The sequence below is a fragment of the Talpa occidentalis genome, unplaced genomic scaffold, assembly GCF_014898055.3.
Source record: "Talpa occidentalis isolate TD23 unplaced genomic scaffold, MPIMG_talOcc4v2.1 talOcc4.7, whole genome shotgun sequence".
Classification (NCBI taxonomy): Eukaryota; Metazoa; Chordata; class Mammalia; order Eulipotyphla; family Talpidae; genus Talpa; species Talpa occidentalis.
This window is the reverse complement of record NW_023605083.1, coordinates 20,226,411-20,247,150: the sequence shown is the minus strand read 5'-3', so window position 1 is coordinate 20,247,150 and position 20,740 is coordinate 20,226,411. Positions and strand designations below refer to the sequence as shown.

The following is a 20,740-nucleotide window of genomic DNA, read 5'->3' as shown; positions in this document are numbered from 1 at the left end:
ATTCTCAGACAACCTACTGATTTTATGGCCCCACGACACTTCATATAATTTTCTATGACCTGTGACGGAGCAAATGTGCATGATTGCTCTGGGTCCCAAGGTTTGGCTGGGGTGTTCCTGTAAATGCTTGGTGGTTGTGCATTTCTTCACTGTTCAGAAGTTTTTCTAGGGAAAAAAAGTCCTGGTTTAATCAGCTCATCACAGTGGCAGTGTTGGGTCCAAAATGTGTGAGGTCTAGAGTCACTCTTGCCGGATTCAAACCTTTCCAGGCAGGATTTGCTACTGTGTTATAAGCCAAATTAGTCCACCTCCTTACTTGCTCTGCTAAAATGAGAAGCATCCTCTTAGAGAGGATTACCTCAGTTAATGTGTGCAAAGTCCTTTCAATGGCACTTTTATCATCTATCACTACTATTATTAGTATAAATTACATGATATTAATTGGTCAGGCCTCTTAGTATCTTTGATCTCACTTTACCCATCTAAAATGGGTTATTGAGAAACTTAAATAATTTTAATATCTTCATTAAATTATAAATAAAGCTATACAGATGTATAGGATTGACCACTTCAGTTGACGAATGAATTGTTCCTCATTAAACTGCTACCACCACCACACAAATGATTTATGAGGCAACTTTGTAAGACAGGATTCCAAGAATATCTTTATTTTTGAAGAGAAAGCAGAGAACCTAAAAGTCAAATTCCTAAGACAAAATTCCATGAAATATTCTTATTCTTCATTTCTGCTTTTCATATATGAAAATTTTCATAATGTTTAATGGTTGCGGTGGAAGTAATTTATATTGGCTATTTTCTGGGAATTTTTTCTCTTAGTACAATCTGTGTGGTACTTTTTTTCTTGTCATGCAGAATAAAATACAGCTCCAAAAAGTCACAGAAATTCTCTCTGTCACCACAAAATTTTCTGAAAATGGTTGTGATGCTAGATGTCCCCACCAAGGCATAAACACATCCATGCAAAGGCTGAAGCAGCACAACAAACCAGAACCTGCAGGACCCACCTGGCTGTTGGTTGAGTAATTTAATCTCCCCCTGCTTCACTCAAAATCCATAAAGCCATGTTTGAATTAATATGGAAGCAAGGAACTGCATGTACATTACATTTACAAGAGATAGGTTTATTTTTAGGTGTGAGGAGTCAGGGCATAGGGATCAAGATCACCCAATTATCTTGGCCTGAAATGAGAAAAGCATGCTTCCTTCCACAAGCAAAATTGCATATTGCTAGAAAACAAGCTGAAAGCATTTTTGTAGCCGGCTTTCAAGCAAAAGTTGGCAACCCATCCCAAAGCTCAAGATTCTATTCTGCTTCCTCCCCTCGTATCTCCCACAGAATGCTGATAAAAACCTACATTCCTCTCTAATTTCTAACTTGTCAAGTAATCCAGCCAGCATAGATGGCATGTAGCTTCTTTGATATATGACCATGCCACATTTTCCAACTTTGAAAACAGATGGCTAACATTACACAATTAGCCCTTTAAGAATCCCAATAACTTAAATTATCTAGGCTTTTCCACTAACAGGAGACTTGCTTTTCTTTTTCAATGATGCTGATACTTTTCCCTCTCAAGTACTTTATTAGTCTGACTTCTGCCCTTTTCCCAAGAGTGACTTCAATATATTTCTGAGAATCTTTATTGGTAGAATATATTGTTCTCCGTAATTCTTTGCTTTCTCTCTCTGTTGAATAATAATGGTCTCTTCTCTTGGTTACAAAGTTTTGTCCCCTTTCCCTGACTCCTATTTCAAATATAAGAGGAGTAAGTATATAAAGAAAACAAAAATAAGCAAGCTAAAGAAAAACACTGGAAGTTGGACAATGAATCAAGTCTGTCACCTTGGCTAAACTGGTATTTCCCCAAAAAGTCTAACACAGTCCACCAAGTCAAACAGGTAAACATCGATGAGAGGTTTTAATATATAGAAGTAATTCAAAAACTAATAGTAACTACTGGAAAATATATTACTCTATTTTCATCATTTAAATGATCTTCCCAGTGCATGATTTTCAATGAACTGAATTTAGAGTACACATCCTTTCCATGTTCTTTCATTGTTTGCAACTATTTTACCTTCTTTAAATATGTCTCATCCTTCAACACTGAACAGATGATCACTGCTCTGGATGTCTCCCTGACACTTAAATTGGGCTAGAACTCTGTTTCTGTAGTACCTGGCAGCACTCACCTATTACATGCTCATATTATATATTTACAGCATCTATTCTCCCACTGTAAGGCAGGACTTTATCTCAGGCATTTTTCCCTCAGACCTAGCAGTGGCAAAACTGTATTAACAATTTAATCCATTGATTTCACAAATCAATGGATAAATATGATCTATAAAAATAATCTTCATATAGAAGTTTTTGGGATAAAAATGACACTAGTATTCCATTCTCATGTTCAATTTTCAGAATGGTAGAAAAAGCAGAGAGGACAAAAAGAACTGTGAATTTATTTTAGTGATAATATGGTGGCAATTCTAGCATCTGGGTGAAATACTCCAATCATTTTATTCTTTTCTCAACTTCATAAATGACTACATTAAAAATCTGTTTATAATTTTACTTCTTACTAGCTGAATTTTTAATACATCTTCCTTAATTTCTCTGGAGCTGTAGAAATTCTTCACTGTATCTACCTTATCAATAATTCCCTCACTGTGACCCCACACTGTATAAGTTCTCCTCTTCACTTTCTAACAGTCCTCTCTGTCTGTTCCATGTTGACTCGTTTTCATGATGAGATCTTGACCTTCAGCCTTTAGTTTAATTTCTTCCCCTCACTGAGTCAGCAATTCTGTCTCCTCTCATAAAACCACTGATGCTCTATTCATAATTCTCAATTTCCTCTCTTTAATCCTACCAATAGTAATTTCTTTCAAACCCATCTTTCTAACTTGATATTTTACCCATAATTCATGAAAAATACACAAAAATTAAGCTCATTAATTTCCTCCTGATTTTTCATGCTTTATGATGATGGCAGCATCATTCATTTTGTCTTCCAAGATCAAGCTTCAGAGTCATCTATGATATTTTCCTTGGATTTGATCCCTCCATTAAAACAAGTGCCAACTGCTATGGCAGAAATGCTCTCCAGTCTTCTCTGAATACTATTTCTTCCATCACCATCATATTTTAGGATCTTGTTATTTGTCTATAGTCAGTAAGTATGTGATGCCTTCCCAACACTATTTTCTATGGGTTCTAATCCTTCCAACACGTGTCTTAAGGAGCCACCTTCCCCACGACCTGTTCTCATCTTGTCACCAGCATACTTCCCCAGTGGTCATAATACTATGCATAAATGCCTCCACCCAACTTTTCTTTCAAATTACCAAGTTTCTCTCAGTCTTACAGTACTTTGCAAAGCTCCTTTACAAAGACAACCATTTTTGCCAAATATTAGAGCTATTCAACTATCAACTCACTCACTTTATTTATAGCATGAATTACATTATTAGTAAAGGCGATGTTCTATTTGTCTCATTCACCTAAGTCACATCACTCCTGGAATATGAAAAAACACTCAGAGTTAAATTCATGAGAATCTGTGCTATCATAAGCACCAGAGAACAGTGTAACAAAACTTGGATAACCATGCTGTGAGCCCATGCATAATAATCTTTACATAAATAATATATTCTTTTATCACTCCAATAAAATTGATATTTAACTTTATTTTCTTGTAATACATTTCTTTCCTTCAGCCCTAATATTTCAATCAATCTACTTACTTTATATTCTCATTTGCAGGTACTTCAGGCAGTTGCACAGTTATCATGCCATCCAAGTTGGTCTTCCCAATGAAGGCAGGCTTGGTGCGTAACACATCGGGTGCTGTCTTTGCTGTTACCCGGTGCTGCAGCCCCCCAGCACTGTTTCCACGATTTGTCAGCACAAATGAGTATGACTTCTCAGGCTTCAGGTTCACAATTAACTTCTGTGTAGCTCGGCCATCCACTTCTTCTACCATTTTCCCATCATCATAAAGAATCTAGGGAGATAGAATCAACCAAAGAGATTTGGTAAATCAGAAAGTTATTATGCATTTTCTAAGATAATACATGCTTGATTATGGGAAATGTAGATTAGAACAATTTAAATTGGGGGCAATTCTGAAGTCCATAAGTGTTCAGAATTCTTCTAGAGATTGTCTCAACCTTTTCTGTTGGTTCTTATGATGCAATGATACAATGTTCTACCAAAAGTCTACCAAAAATATACAAAGAAATATTCAATAACTTTTCAAAATCTGACCTGTCAGTTGTATGTGATATTAACATCATCTGAGCTCTAGATTTTGAAGGTATTAGCCACTCTGTTTTTTTTTCCTAAAACTTTCCATAGATATTTCTAAATATATTTTTATTTTTAAAAAGGTTTTTGTATTCCTTATTTTAAAAACTTGCTTTTTTAACTTTTGAAAATAATTATATTCTTTTTATTAAACAAATAAAGCATCTACACTCAAACCTGATGACAGTAAGAAGTAGTCCACTTGACATTGGAGGAATGCAAGTAAAACCACACAGAAAGGCTGTTTCTTACCCATCAGATTAAGCTTGTACTTTTTGTTAACATCTCCCAATGCTAAAGTTTAAAACACACAAAGAAACCTGGCCAAAAAATTTAAAAACTCCCAAGACAGTGCATTATAAATTGGTTAAAAAAAACATGAAATTTTGGAAACACAAAAGCACCAGGGTGGATGTAAAAAGTTCACCTTGGAAGTACAAGGTGAGCAACAATGCCAAGTCTAAACCTGGACTCCAACCTCGTCTTCAGAGTGAAAGGTCCTGTTGCCAGAGTGTTTAACTCAGTCTCTTCTATGAGAGCCACAGATGAGACCAGCAAGTACGTGCAGCCAAATCAGCATGATCTTCAGCCTTAGAAAATGACTTACCCAGGTGAACTACCTCATCCACTTTCCCCCCTGATATCTTACAAATGAGAAAGCAACTTACTTTGAAAGGCATGGCAGAATTATAATTCTCTGGAATCTCCCAAGACAGTAGTACTGAAGTCTTCATTACTGCTTTGACATGAAAATTTTTTGCGAACACTGCTGGAAAAGGAAAAACAGTGTATTTAAACTACTCCTAAAACCTATGACCTGTCCTTTTCCACCACTGACAATAGGCTTAAGCTACATGCTAGCTACTTCAGAGAAAGAAGTGTGATTTGCCTACCTGTTTATTCATTTTATTACCCAATTCTCATAAAGATCCCTCCTTTCTCTCCAATTCAGTCAACTACATTGTGTTTTCCTTACCTGAGGACATTAGTTAGGGTGTTGTCAACCAGACTTGCTTGGCATTCTATAACTGAAATCTAAGGCGTCCAAAATAGATTAAGTTTGACATACTTTACCTTTTTGCTTTTGCTGAACCTATTAATATGAATGGGCCGATCGGTTATTTATAACTTCAAAATACTGATTTCCAAAGACCGACATTCCTTTAAAGGAGGAAGGCCATAAGCAGACAAATCCTACCTTGATCCACAGGCAGTGTCCTGAACTGGACACTGGGACTATATGGCCCGGGCCCTTTGCTCGTGTGAGCACGTACTTTTACATCATATGTAGTATCTGGTTTTAAGCCATTGAGTGTCATAGTGGTGTCAGCTGGAACAATAAGCTGCTCCATTGGAAGAAGAGGGATGTTGATATCCCTATACAGAAGGGTATACTTGGTGATAATGCCATTTCTCTCTGCCAGGACAGGTGGCTGCCAAGATAACTGGACGGAGGTTGAAGTGGTGCCCTCTGAATGGAGGTTTTGAGGAAATCCAGTTGGGACTTCTTCTGGAACAGAGATCTCCTTCACCATCTCCTCCCCAAAACCCACTTTGTTTCTGGCTGAGAGTCTGAAGATGTACGATGCGCCTTTGTGGATGTCTGTAGCTGTAAAGTGATCTTCTTTTTCAGAGAATTCAAGAGTAGTGAGAGGCTCCATATCCTTCCGGCCAAATTTTAGACGGTAGCCTTGAAGAGGTCCAAATGTGTCCACAGGAGGGTGCCACTGAATGAGTGCGGTATTCATCTGAGTGTGGTTAATCACAAGCCGGGGTTTCCCTGGAACTGAAGCATACAGGATTAGGGGTCAGATCAGCCTAGTAGGATACTCATATTTCAATCAATTCAAATGGGGGAAAAGCCACTCTACAGGCATTCTCAGTTCTTTATTTATAAAAAGGCTGATGCTTGATTTATCTACCTTTTTGAAATATATACTCCTTTCTCATACTGTATTAGTTAAGCTGTGATACTAAAATTTGATAATGGACACAAAACAGGAATTATTATTGAAGCAAAAAGGGAATTTTTTATTTTTTAAAAAATATTTATTTATTTATTTATACAAGCACTGGGTACAGTCAGAAGCACAGGAGGGTGAGAGAATTCACCAGAACCAGAGCGGGGAACAGAACAGGCAGACTGATGAAGAAATACACTGCTGAGGGGAGCAGCGGGCATGACAGGAGAGGTCTGCATGCCATGTGGGACCCTCTCTGGTGGCCAGGGATGGAACTGGCACTGCAGAGGCTGTGGGCAGCTTCGCAGCCCAGCACTCAACCGCTGTGCCACCAGGGGAGGCCAATAAGGGAATTTTTTAACATCTTCAAACATTCACACACAAAGGTTCAAGAACGAGAAAAACTAACCAGTTTGATAGCGCTAATATGAATAATAATTGTATTTAATTATTGGGTACATGCAACATACCAGCCAATGAGCTAAGAGCATTACATGTTGTATCTCATTTGATTTACAATCTTCACTCCTGACTACACACTCTTGCTAGTTATCATCTTCATTTTCTATATTAAGAAAATGAGACCCAGAGAAATAAAAAAACTGTCCAAGGTCAGATGTATAGTAAATGAGAAAACTGTAAGACAAAACCAGGTCTGTCTGAATCCATAACCCAAACATTTACCTATTTTATTATGTTGCTTATACATTAAAAATTAGAAATGTTAAAAAGTAATGTTGCTCTGAGTCACTATGGGTCTAATATGCACTTTTTGTCTAATTTTAACATCCCTACCTGTTATCCTCATTAAGTTCTCGTGGAAATGATATCCAAACCTACCTTATGTTGTTGTAAATAGTAGATGAGAAAATTCATGTTAAAGACTTAGCACAAGGTTCTCCAGTCTATTAATATTAACAAAAATTATTAGAATATTAATTTTGTGGTCAGGGTCTAATTTCATGTTAGCACATCATTTCTTTTTCTTATATAAAATAATGAGATATGTGAAGAATTCTAATCTCATCTGATGGATAACTGCATCACTTTTTTTTAAAACTTTTATTTATTTATTTGTTTGTTTGTTTGTTTGTTTGTTTATACAAGCACTGGGTACAATCAGAAGTGCGGTAGGGTGAGAGAATTCACCAGAGCCAGAGCAGAGAGCAGAACAGGCAGACTGATGAAATACACTGCTGAGGGGAGCAGCGGGCGCCAGAAGAGGTCTGCGCTCCATGTGGGACCCTTGCCTGGTGGCCGGGGATAGAACCAGTGCTGCAGAGGCTGCAGGCAGCTTCACAACTCAGCACTCAACTGCTGTGCCACCGGGGAGGCCCAATAACTGCATCATTTTTTTATTTTTTTGAAAAAAGAGCAATTATTCCTGGAACTTACAGATTAATGCTTTGATAAAAATAAAGAGCCAAGGGTTTCCCTGGGAATACTCCATGGATGGCAGGGAGAGAAGACTATTACTAACATCCAGACTAAGTTAATAGAAAGAGGAAGGAAGATTGCAGGCAGGAAGGAAAGCTTACAGTTACAGTAATAGTAGACAATGAAAAATATTATAGTGGTGATGTAAATAATGGTTAAAAGTGAACAAAACTCTATAAGACAATAAGAGACTATGAGACAAAACAGATTATTCATTTTAGAAATGATCTGGTTAGCCTCTTCAATTTTTATTTCAGAAAGTTGAAACACCAGTGGCAATCTGTTTTGCCCAAAAACATATTTGTTAAGATATTTCCATGGTTAACTAATGAAGTAATAGTTTTGTTTTCCTAAGGAGACTACCTTAGTTTCCCTTATGTATGTCTAGCATTTACATGATTTGCCCACTAAAATATCAAGGATATCAAGGATTAAACACTTGAGACTCCCATGAGGAAAACAATGGAGAATTGGGGCTGTCAGCAGAGAATATGTCCTCCAATAAAATAAACAAATCCAGTTGAATGTATTGGTTACAAACAAAACTATTAAGTCACAAAGTTTTCCAGGGATATATTGTGCATCTTGTTTCTATAAGATACATGTAAAGCAAGAATAAAATGCTTTTGAATTTCCTGATAGAAGGCACAGATAGAGGCTGCATTTTAATGATATCTATCAGTCTCTATAATCACATCTTTTTACCTGGTGTTTTAGTTTATAGCCACAATGTCATGGTACTAATTTAGGGACATATAATAGACTGGTAAAGAAAATACCTCACTAGCCTTATGAAGATATATATCTATTCTGAGATAGTCATGCTCGGGTTGGACTGCTCTTTGCCTTTTGATGCTCACAAGCATTTGGTTGTCCTAAGAGATAAAGGTTGTGGGCTTAGAATCATAAGATACTCTAGATATTGCTCTAGAAATATTATTGTCGATTTTAACCTACTGCTTTCCACAGCCACACCAGAAACATCTCAATTTGCTCTCCGAGTTGTTCCATCTTGTGGAAGAAAGGCCCCAAACTTCACTAAGCCCCCAAATTTCTGAGGCCATAAGCCTTGAACCACAAAGAAACACTAGCCAAGGCATCAAGAAAGAAATGAATGTCAAGGTACTCAAGGAAGAATTCTCAACATGGTCTTAAGAAAGGACAGCCACATGAAGGGCATGGCTAAGGTTTCCATGAATCATAGACGCAGTTGAAATAAATTTGGTGCTAGAGTTCTGGGTAGCTGTGGTATTTCAACCATAGAGTAAAAGATAGAAAAAGAAAGAGAAAAGGAGTGAGGAGAGTTCTATAACATTGCATATATTGTTACAGAGAAGTCTCCAAACTCCATAAACTGACAATGAAACCCACTGTATTTCTGCCTTCCAGAAACTCACCAAGTGTAAGCATCTGTCAACCACTTTGTGCAAAGACTTGTACACCAGCACACAGACACTTAGGTAGGAAAATAACAACAAATACAGCAGGGTCCATGTCCTCAGATTAATAAATATTCCATGGGGAGGGGCACGGAAGGGTATATGATGCTGAATGAGGAGTCTGGATCAAGTTTTCTGAAACTTTAGGGTTATTATATGGGCCAATTTTAAAGGTCATCCAGTAGGATAGTCAATGGTTTTGCTTATTCCAGCACAGGAGTGAAGTGTTGGCAAGATGAATGAATCTTCTATAATTTCCTAGGGGAGCGCGGTAATCATTTTTAGCAATGTCTTATTGAACATACTAGAAGCAGCAGAGAGGGCCCAGCTGCAGAGTAAATAAGCTAACTCCAATTTAAGACATGACATATAATCTTTTCACCCTTTTGCCTTTTCAGCTCTCCGATTCCCTTATTATATTCTTACCTCTAAAAAATCTTTGAGAACGTCACAAATGGTATAGATGTGCTGCTGCCTATATTCTGTAGCAATAGCAGTCACTGCGGATTATTTGGGGGTGCTCAGTTCCAATGGGCCTAAATTTAGATTCAATTTAACCTATAACTTATGTAGCAATAATCATGATTAACTGCCCTAAGCCTATTACTTCCAAATGCTCCACATTGTAGACAACCTTTCTACCATACTTAAACATAGCTGCTCTTACAGTGATGAAATTAGTGTAAAAATAGAGAATATTTCAAACCAATGATTTTTTCAGGGTAAACCTCAAGACCGCAGGCCTAGACCAATTATTATGGTACAGAGCAAGAGAACAATGGGAATACTAACAAAGAACACAAAAATTCCATAACCTTTGACACATTAAAAAACAATATTTTATTCAAAAGCAAATTTCAGGTTCTATAAATCCTACATGGATTACTTAAGTTTGAGCCAATACCATTGGTTTCAAAGATATGCTTGTTCACAGATTCTAGGAAAAACATATTATATACAAACATATCCCAGAATCAAGAATTTTACTATTAAAATAAAATTTCATGAGAATTCCTAAATTCTCCATGGGAAATGTAACTAAATACACTCATAATTGTGGTTATTAGGAACTCACCTCTGTGAGTTAAGTTGAACAATTCTTCAGTCACATAAATAACCAAATTTTTTGTAACAGTATAAAAACCAAATAGATCAATGTACTCACTGATTACCTGTGGATATACCATGAACAGGGAATGCTTTATGACTAGCAGATTGGCAGCAAAGAATTATTCTCCTAAAGAATTATAAACCTGATCCCCCCAACTTCAAGCCTGGCTCAGTGGGGTGGTCAAGAAAATAAATACACAAACATCTAACTGATTAGCATTTACTCTCTCAATACCCAAGTGTCCCTTGATTAAGAAAGATCTAAGACTGCTGGCAGAATTTTCAAAGTAATTCTACACATGAAGAAGAGCCACAATTCTAAATAATTTTTTGGTGACTAGAAAGTGTTGAGCTAGTGTTAATGGCATTTAAACTGACACTATCATTCCTTTCCTAGGATTCACAGCCCTTGGCTATAAATCCTTTACTTTTTTCTTCTCATTATGGGCAATAGGAATTTAATGTTTCCTGCAAGACATTTCAGACTTATTAAGATGCGGTTATAAATATGGATGAAGGAAATGTATTTTCTTCATTTTGCGTTTCAATTTCAGGGGTTTACCTTTGGATGTCTACATTCCAATAGAGGCTGGTTCCACAGGCAGTCAGTCAGCAGCCCTCACTGTACATGTATCTCTTATGTAGGGTGCTAAAATAGCTTGATATGATGGTATTATTTAAAAAGAAAAAGCCCAGAAGACTCTGCCTTGAAGGAGTTTTGCCATCTGTGATCCTGCTGCTTGAGGCAGTTCCAGGTGGCGGGATGTGAGCGAGGCAAATCTTATGACATTTAGACAAATTTGGCAGCGAGCATGGCACCCAGGAGGGTGCTCAACATCACAGCTGTTCTTTGCTTTATGCCTTTACATTGAGGTGTGTTCCTAAAAAGTTGTGTGAGAAGTGATTCAGGAGGAGTAAATCAAATCATAGTTTAAATGTTCCATGGGACATCAATATATAAAGGGACTGAGGGGGAATTCTTTTGTAATTATCTCTTAATTTATTGGTTTTACACTGTCAGGTCTTCCTTCACGCTGTTTGTTCCTAGTGTGGCTGACCGAAATAACTCCCAAAAGCATTAAGAAGTTTCATTCTTCAGAAAGGAGCCATCAAGTTATTTAGTCATTTTGCTCTCTTCATCATCTTTCCTGTTCCCCATCTTTTATGCAACTTAGCCTCTTCAAAATCCCCACAGCAAGGGTGAAGAGGAGAAAATGACAAGAAACAAAACTAAATCATTGATGCTGTTCCGATGGCAACACTTCTGAAGGAAGAGTTGGGAGAGGTTGGGGTCTCTGGGGGGCTTCCCTGCCGAGGTGATCTCCCCCTGGACCCTTGCAGCACTTGCTTTTTTATATCATTTGAATCTCATCTCAAATATCCTTTTTTGAATCTCATCTCAAATATATTTTTTCCAAAACAGTCTCTGGAGGCTCCCCCGTCCTTAATGCCTACATGCCTTTATTTTTCAACTTGCCTCTTCCTGCATTACGATTTGTTCACTTGTTAGCTAGTCCTGATCAGAAAATAAATTTCAGGGTGACTTTTTCTGTTTCATTGACTGTTAATTTCTCCTGTCCTGAGAAGAACACCTGATGCAAGTAGATGTTCAAAAATATTTGGTGAATGACTGAATAATTCAAGAGTATCTGCTTATTTTTTTTTCTCCTAAGCTTTCCATAAAAAAAAAAAAAAGTTGATCACATCTCTTTTTTCCTCTTTTTTAAAAAAGATTTATTTATGCATACAAGAACTGGGGTGTAGGCAGAGGTGTGTGGGGGGATGAGAGGATTCACCAGAGACACAGTAGGGAGCAGAACAAGTGGATCTACTGAAAATACCGCTGAGGGGAGCAGTAGGCAAGTCTGGTGTGCTATGTCAGTTAGCTCCCTGGCCAGGATTGAACCCATGCTGCAGTACCTGGTGATAGCTTGATACTGCTGACTTAACCCCTCTGCCAGCAGGGAGGCCCATTTGAAACTATGGCATGATCATTGCCTAGAATATGTTTGAGGCACATATGTGCACAGATGTGCTTACCTGCCCCAGTGGTGGACACAAGTTTAGGCTTGCTGCGAGCACCATCTCCTTTGGTGGTATAGGCTGTGACGGTGAGGGAGTAGGAAGTTTCAGGTTGTAGCCCAGAAATAATCATGTCCTGTAATGAAACAATGAATGACACAGATTGAAAACATGTCACCAATGCATGGGGGGAAACAAGGCATCCATCTTCATTCTGTGCATGCTCGAACATTCCCTGTAGCCATGCCACACACTGAAAGTCTCATGCCTGAAGCTCATGCTATGCATGGTCTATTTTCATGCTGACATAGAAATAGGGTCTTCAAGCTTACTAAGAAGCAGTGCCAAGGGGTAGTAGTTAAAAATCTAAAACCTGGAGCCAGTCCCCCTGAATTCTTGAGCTTAAACCTGCCCCTTTTTATTTACTAATTTGGTGATCACAGGCAAATAAGTACCCCTCTTGACTCAGTTTCCCATGTGAAAGTTGGACTGGGACCTCACAGGGATACTGCAGGATAATTGAGTTATATCGAATACTTAAAACTCTGCCTGCCCAAAATGAGTCACCCATGAAGTCCATGTTGTTTTATGCCAGTATCTCTGCCTCTGCATTCAGTGTAGTCCAGCCCCCTGTCTGGTGATAGGGCTCATGCTAAAGTTATTTGTTTTGCCACCATACATTTTACCAAATGGCTGCTCTGTTGGACCTAAATATCATGAGCATCAGAGAACTTTCATAGGACTGAAAGGAACACATCTATGGCTAATTGTATAGGTGATGTACCAAAACTATATTTGCTAAGGACATTGTTCTAGTGGTTTGCAGAAAAGGCCATAAAACCAAATAAGAGAGCTTATTTTAACCACAGCACAATTATATGTTCAATGAATTCTGACTATTTAAAAAATGTTACATATCACCAACTGCTTATTACAGCGCTTCCTAAGGGTCCAAAGCTTTGATGGTGATAAAACGAGATCATCTTAGAGCTATTCTTCCAAATTGCAGGTTACATGATTCTGTAGTGTACTGGCTAGTAATTTGTTCTGGTATCTTTTCTAAATACACACACGCATAGACACACACACATACATACACACAGAGCAATTAAAACCATTCAGCTTTTTGGCACAGCTACATTTTCAAATTTATATGGATAATTTTATATAGATAAAATTAAGAAATTCTGTCATCGTCTTCCACATTGAAAGACAATGCAAATGATAGCTGGTGAATGAATTGGAATGTGCTAAGGACAGAAGGGTTTTCCTGTACAAGGCTATAATGGACACTGCCAAACTCAATTGTTGAATCTGATCCCAAATATGACAGCTTTTGACAAGAGCAGTGCTATTATCAGTATAGCAATTACGGAATTTCAGAGGCTATTCTGAAGAGCCACTGGAAATACTCTGCCAGATGAATGGACTAAATTTGGGAGAGACATTTTATTTTCAGGACTATGTAATAGTTTCACTAACATTACAGAGAATGTAAAAACCAAGTGAACCACCCGAGTGGTATTGTAAATTATGGTAGACACTGGCTATTCCAAAAATTATGATGGGCAAATGCCAACATTATTGTTTCCCAGCTCCTTCTCACATGGTACTGGATTGCTCCTGAAAGCAGGCCAGGCTCGGAGGAAAACTAAGCAGTGGTTGGTTCCAACACCAAAAGTGTATATACACTAAGCCTTATATAAGCTTCTCAGTTAGAAAACTGGGGTTAACCACACATGTCCTCCTCACACAGATTGTAACAAGATAACATAAGTAATGTGCTTAAAAAATGGTCAAGTCCTTAAATAAGGGACCAGGAAAATGAATATAAGAAAGTGAAAATCAAAATCAACAAAAAACTATGAACCAGAGACACTTTTTGGGGGGTGGGGGGCGGGAGGGGAAGGATTGGGGTCAGAATGGGGCGTTTGCAATTGTATGGGGGAATATAAAAATAAAATTTAATATTTAAAAAAAAAATGGTCAAGTCCTCTGCAGTGGCATGATCTTGGCTGAACACAACTCTATCTGCTTGAATCATATCTCTTGGGTTACATTTTCCTTCTTCAAGCCTTGGGGTAACTGCCTTGGTGCCTTCTTATGCACTCTTGGGCAGTATGGCTGCAGTAACAGATTTTCATGCTCTGTCTTTATCTATCCTAGGTCTCCTGCTTAAAAGAAAGAGTCTATAACATAATATCTTGCCTGTTAAAAGTTGGCATTCCCTGAGTTTTTGTCCACTGTGTTTCTCTCTAGCCCTAAGAAGAAACAACACTCTTTCCAAATCATATGGGATAACTTGTTCATCTATCCTACCTTCACCTCAAAACTTGAATTCCCACCAGGGCACCAGTGGCCTGTAGTTGGAAATAGCTGCTGGGTAGTTTACCTTGACTGTCAAGTGTTACCTCAAGTTCAAATTAATTAATATTTAAGCATTACTCCCCGAAGCAGACTCCTCCTACTGCTGTATTTTAATGAACAATAGCACATCTTCAAAACTTTCACTTTCACTTTGAGCTCTTTTCTCCCTCTAAGTAGTCACTTCTTCCTTTAAAATATTCATCATACCTGTTCTTTTTTCATTTCTGCTATTTCAATTTTGTCAAATTTTTACTTCATGTCATTTCATAGTTTAGTAAAAAATGACTTTTGCTTTCCTTTTTACTTATCCATTCACTAAGTTACTCGTTTTTAAGCTTCAGGTAATGGTCCATTTAGTTGCCCATAAAGTTAGTTTAGTCAATCATGACCAGCACCAAAAAAGAATCATATACAGTTGAATACAAAATATTAAACTTTACATATATCTACAGGTAAGGTGCTATTCTGTAAAACCTTCATTTTAAGAATATACACTCACTGGTCATGACATATAATGTATTTCTTCCTATGCATCATGTTCACATAAGTTTATATAGCACGGCTCTATCGTTGATTCCATGAGAACTGACACCTTGCCAATCATATTTACTGAAATTACCAGCAACATCCAAGTGCTTTGGCAAAAAATATTTACAAAGTGAAGGGATATCTTCAATTAAGTCTGTAACTTATTTCTTATTTTAGTAACTTTCTCTATTTCTCCATTACTGCAGAGCCTAGCTCTTTAACTTGACACTACAGATTTTCTTATTAAAATTTATCTCTTAGGCATATTTTTACTAACTTACTAACATGATCAGTCATTCACATCAAATTGGAAAGCTCACTGCTACCTGATGATTTTATACTCTTGAGTGCCTCAATGTGTACCTGCAGTGTATTCATCTGTGAGAAATATGTTCCCATCTCCAACTCTACGACACACACACACACACACACACACACACATACACACACACAAACACATATACATTTTTGCTTCTTCAATCCTTACCTATCCTTGAATTTCTCAAGTAAGCTTAGGACCTCTTTTACTATTCTGTTCTACTGCCTCTGAACTCATAATTCTTACTGACATTGTCAGTTATTAACTAATTTATTATAAATTGCTTGAGGGGCATGTTTTCATTAAATTTTAGGTAACTACAATTTTCCTAGCTTTCTAGACAGTAAGAACTCAGAAGGCAGAGGTCACATCTGCATTTTCCATTTCATCTTACACATAAGAAATTCCCAGTAACAACACTTATTAACTCAAATATTTAAAAAACAATAATTACATTCCATGAGGTAGTTCTGCTTCTTGGAATAGCTTATTTAATTTCCCTCAAACCTGGGTAGGCACATGGTAATAAAGAAATGCCATTTCTAGATAGAGTTAATTAGTGCCAGACCTATCTGTTATCCACTGAATGTGTAACCCAGGAGAAGGATTTAGGAGCAACCTATACCAAACCACTTGACCACTCTGGTCTGCAATGCCTCCATTTTAAGCATGCATCCTCTAACTGTTGCGTATGGCAGGGTTAATAACAGCCACTGAAACAATGTAAGCTCATGAGTTTTCTTATGCAATCAGAGGAATCATGCCAATTTCAGAAATCAAAAAAAAAAAAAAAAGTGAACCACATAGTAAAGACAATTTTAAAAAAAGTGTTAGTTCATGCATCCAAGCAAACTGTGATGACATATCACAAATAAGAGAGCAATCAGAAAAGATAAGCATTTAAAATTTGTTTTTGACAAAGCAGTCAAAATTACTCACATGTTCAGTAGTATCATCAAATTCCCACTGATTGAGATTAAGAAGTGTGAGAAGGGAAACAAAATAAAAAGAAATGAAGAGAAATTTGTAGTCTTATAAAGGTAATGGTGCCCTACTTAGATTTTTAAAAGTTTTGAAAGAGTAGGTAATTAAAGCAGTGTGTAAAATAAAATTCCAGAGTGTGTATTATGCTGCCATTCTTACTTACCCCCAACTGAGAGGTCAAATGTAAATATGTTCTGTATTGCTATTGTTAATGCCAGCTGGTGTATTTTTTTAATGAGTGATTCATTGCAATGAATCAGTAAGGAACAGCACATAGCTAGTGGTTTTATCATGCATTACTCTGTGAAGTTTATTTTGACTTCTTTCTTAGCTTACACAGTGAATTTAAGTCACTGATTAGATGAAAATTTTCCATAAATATTGAAATAGTAACAGCACCAGTAGAGGACTATATGATGTAATAAAAATTTAAATGAATAGTTAAAGAGAATATATGAGATGGACAAAAAAACAAAACCAAGCAAACAAACAAACAAACAAAAAATACCAAGAAAAACCAGCAATTAATCAAGATAAGGCAAAGTAGAAGAGAGAGGGAAAAGTGACTGAGTTGACATTTAAGGTACTTCATATCATATAACTGCACCAACTACCATATTTCACAATGATAACAGAGACAGAACTCCAGTTCTATAATATGAAATTATCTGAGAGCTGAAGGACATCAAAGCAGGATGGCAATACCATTTTGTTTTTCTTAATAAATTGCTGACTTAATAAAACATAGGCATTAATGGCTTCATTCATTTCATACCATGAGATTTTTCTATTTTATAGGCATACAAAATAAATATTTAGGAAAAAACAAATCAATAACTTATTATCCAGAGTCTGAAGGACACTAACCACCTCCAACTATATTTACAAAAGTGGCCTTCAATTAAAAAAAAATATACTGAATATGGAACAGATAACTAGGCCATTAGTCCAAATCCCTTTACTTAAACTGTGAAAATTGAAAAGCAAATAAGCACTTATGAGAGTTGATGACATTAAGACATTATAGTCCATACTTTCCTGAGAGTCACACGTATGTTCATTGATGTCTCAGTAACACACATAGAAGAATGAAAAATTTGGCAACCTGATGTGTCAGTTTTCAACTGTATTCATAATCTTCTTTACTTTCACACAATGGAAGGAACATTTCAAATTTTCACAACTCCATTTTATTCCAATTCCAGCCCCCAATTTATGGAGTAAGAAAAGGATTCCCTTATCTAATATTCCATCACCACAGAAGCCAGCATAGGCAAACTAGTCCCTTGGGTTAAATATAACCTCCAGAATAACAGTTATTCATTAAAATATTCTCCCTTTTAGAAAGCTAAGTGGAAAACAGGTGGCTTTGTGATGGCACTATCTCCAAATCCTTGTGATTCATGAAAAAATTTGAAAATTTGTGACAGTCTATTTAAAACAACTTATTACTAAGTCAAATGGTGACTCCATGGTTTAAAGTACTTCTCAACAGCCAACGTAAATTCTCACATCTCAGCCACTCTTAATACTTTTCTTCACGTGGCTCAATATAGATGATACCATTTATTCCCTGGGAATGTCCAATCTAATTTCTATCATCATTATCTTTTTTTTTCTGGGAAATAAAACAATTCCTTCTATCAAGTAAGTAATTTGATAAAGAAGTACTAAATAAAATACTCTCTGGAAAATTTTCCCTGAATAGGAATGTCTATTCTTCAATGACAGAAGTTATACATTTATAAATTAGGTCAATGTAGTCCCAAGTAGTTTTACCAAAGTCGAAAGTAGACCCAATCAGCAAAGTTGCTGCTAAGAATTCCTCCCTTCGATTTGATTAAGTCTATTTTTGAAGTCAGAAAGGCAACCTCAGATACTGCTGTGGAGAGCTGAAGATCTGTATTTTAAGAAAACAGATCTACGTTTTTAATCAGATGAGTTTGATCTCATGACAAATCACTTCCTCACTTGATTTAACTTTGATTGAAAAGTAAATATGCATCATATTTGAAAACTAGAATTCTGTGCAAGATTTTTTTAAATGGCAAAAAATTCAAAATGGGACTCATTTTAATTGTATCCTAGAAAAGTGCAGGTAAGTGATATGAGAGGCTTACCTGTGCATCAGCCAGCATGACATCCTTCAGCATGGGCTGGCCCTTGGGCTCACCATTTTCCATCCTCACGTAATGCACCTGGTATCCTCTTATCTGGCCATGCTGTTTATTGGGCACAGGTGAGCGCCATGAGACTTTAACAGATGTTGAGTTGACAGCCTCTACCTCGACTTTTCGAGGAGGACCACTAGGAACTGGAACAACATCATCGGATAAAAGAAAATTATAGGCACTTGTCCCACCCAGTCAGAGCATTTTCTTTACTTAGGTTTTTTTTTTTAAAAAAATGGGAAGACCCACTATGTTTCCTTTGAGGAATACAAACATTTTCAACCAATGAAAATGCTCAACCAATCTGCTCTACCTTGTAAGAAAAGATCAAAAAACATGACCAATGCCAAAAAAAAAAAGTGGAAGAAAAAAAAAAGAGTATCAGAGAAATAGAAAAACATGTAAAAAAATGTACAAAAGCCAAGGAAGATGCTTTGAGGTTCAAAGCATTAAAGCACAAAGAGGTATAGCATTGAAATAATAACAAAAACTGTTGATTATTGTGTGTTTTTTAAAAGTTTCTTTTTCATAGCAGAATAAAAAAGATTCTTGTTTATATGGGTTCTCTTCTCTTTTTTCTGTTATCAAAGGTATTCCATACAACAGATGCCAAAAATTCAAAGTCGAGCATCAGTGTCTCTAAAATATGCAAGACAAAAGGCAACAAGAAGATAGACAGTTTTGAAATGTTAACTTCAAAATGTAGAAGAAATGACTATAAAAAGTAAAGAAAAACACAGAAGACTTTATTTAGATGGAAGTACAGTGAAGGACCTGGATTGCAGGTCACAGGAGCAAACTGTTCTTTTAAAGAGAAGCAAAATGCTCTGTTGAGATTGGGAAAAAAAAAAAAAAAAAAAAAAAAAAGTACCCAGGCTGCAGTAAAGACAGGTCTTTGGCCAAAATGCTGACGTAAAAGCGACGCTGAGTAAAAAGATGAGCAGAGAAAAGCAGATTACTGTGGGGCTATGAAAACACAGCCGACCAAGGCGGGGTCGGAGGTCAGAGGGCGCAGACTGACGTAGCAGAAGCAACATACCGTCTTCATCTGTTCGCATCGACACAGACAAGCTCTCCGGGCCCGGGCCGACATCTGTGTGGGCTGTCACGGTGATCCGGTACTCAGTCCATTTATCCAGGTGTTCCAAAAGGTATTTGGTAGTGTCCGAAGGAATTCCCGAAATCTTGTGAGGTTTGTCATCTTCTCCATCCACTGCGGTGTACTTGATTGAGTATTCAGTGATAATGCCATTCTGTTTTTCCACAGGTGGAGGTTGCCAACTTACCAAAATGCTAGTGGAACTTGGGCTGGTGCAACTAATGTCTTGAGGAGGAGCTGACGGCTCTTATTTTGGTAGTGAGTTAAAGGAGGGTTTGAGTGAAAGGACAGGAGTGGGTGGAAAAAAAATGATAAAACAAAAGAAAAGGCAAAATAAATAAACGAACAGTAAGGCCAACAAAACAGAAATAAGGCTTTGAAACTTAAAATGAATTTTTAAAGATAAATTTATGCACCTTGGCTTAGTAACATGAATAAACCAAAAATGAATAAATGACCAAAAGCAATTGTTAAATAATGGGTGGGGGGAGAATGTGAAAATGAATCTTGAGATAAAAGAGCCTCAAATAAAATTACCTACCTGCGATTTAAATTCTTCTTCTAAACCAAATCCCTCAGTATTCCCCAGCCCTACTACAGACTATCCAACTTCAAAAAAGCTGCAAATAGTGCAAGATTTAGGTTGAGAGAGTCAGATGATGCTTCACAGAATCTGTTTCAAGCTTTCCCATCTACATTCTAGAACGAGGGCGGTTCATAACAGTATTCATTTGTGAAAGGGACCGTAAGTGCAAAAAGTTGCAATAACTGTCAAATGCCCTTCCACCAAACACAATTTTTACAAAATAAAAGGAAAGAAAAGCCCAACATACATAAAAGGCTCCCTTCTGACTATCTGAAAAACTGAGTCTTCCTAAGCAGTTTTAATGAAAAGTTTTAACCTAACATTGATCATAGCCCAAATACAGGGAGCATGCAGAATCAATAAGGATGAAATGCAGACTTCAAGGTT

The 20,740-nt window shown here is 37.0% G+C and overlaps 1 protein-coding gene across 14 annotated transcripts in view; it reads right to left on the bottom strand.

Annotated features, from left to right (window-relative positions):
* Positions 1 to 20,740, bottom strand: part of PTPRD (protein tyrosine phosphatase receptor type D) — a 2,089,263-nt gene that overhangs the window by 151,786 nt on the left and 1,916,737 nt on the right. For 5 of the 14 annotated variants that reach the window (XM_054689298.1, XM_054689299.1, XM_037494316.2 and 2 more), the window contains 7 exons: positions 19,708 to 20,013; positions 18,618 to 18,811; positions 16,453 to 16,479; positions 12,318 to 12,435; positions 5,529 to 6,116; positions 4,999 to 5,099; positions 3,769 to 4,028 (listed from right to left, as the gene is read on the bottom strand). In XM_054689298.1, the coding sequence (XP_054545273.1) occupies positions 3,769 to 4,028; positions 4,999 to 5,099; positions 5,529 to 6,116; positions 12,318 to 12,435; positions 16,453 to 16,479; positions 18,618 to 18,811; positions 19,708 to 20,013 (1,594 nt within the window). The remainder of the gene's footprint in view (positions 1 to 3,768; positions 4,029 to 4,998; positions 5,100 to 5,528; positions 6,117 to 12,317; positions 12,436 to 16,452; positions 16,480 to 18,617; positions 18,812 to 19,707; positions 20,014 to 20,740) is intronic. The other 9 variants (XM_054689292.1, XM_037494315.2, XM_054689300.1 and 6 more) reach the window with 3 other exon arrangements.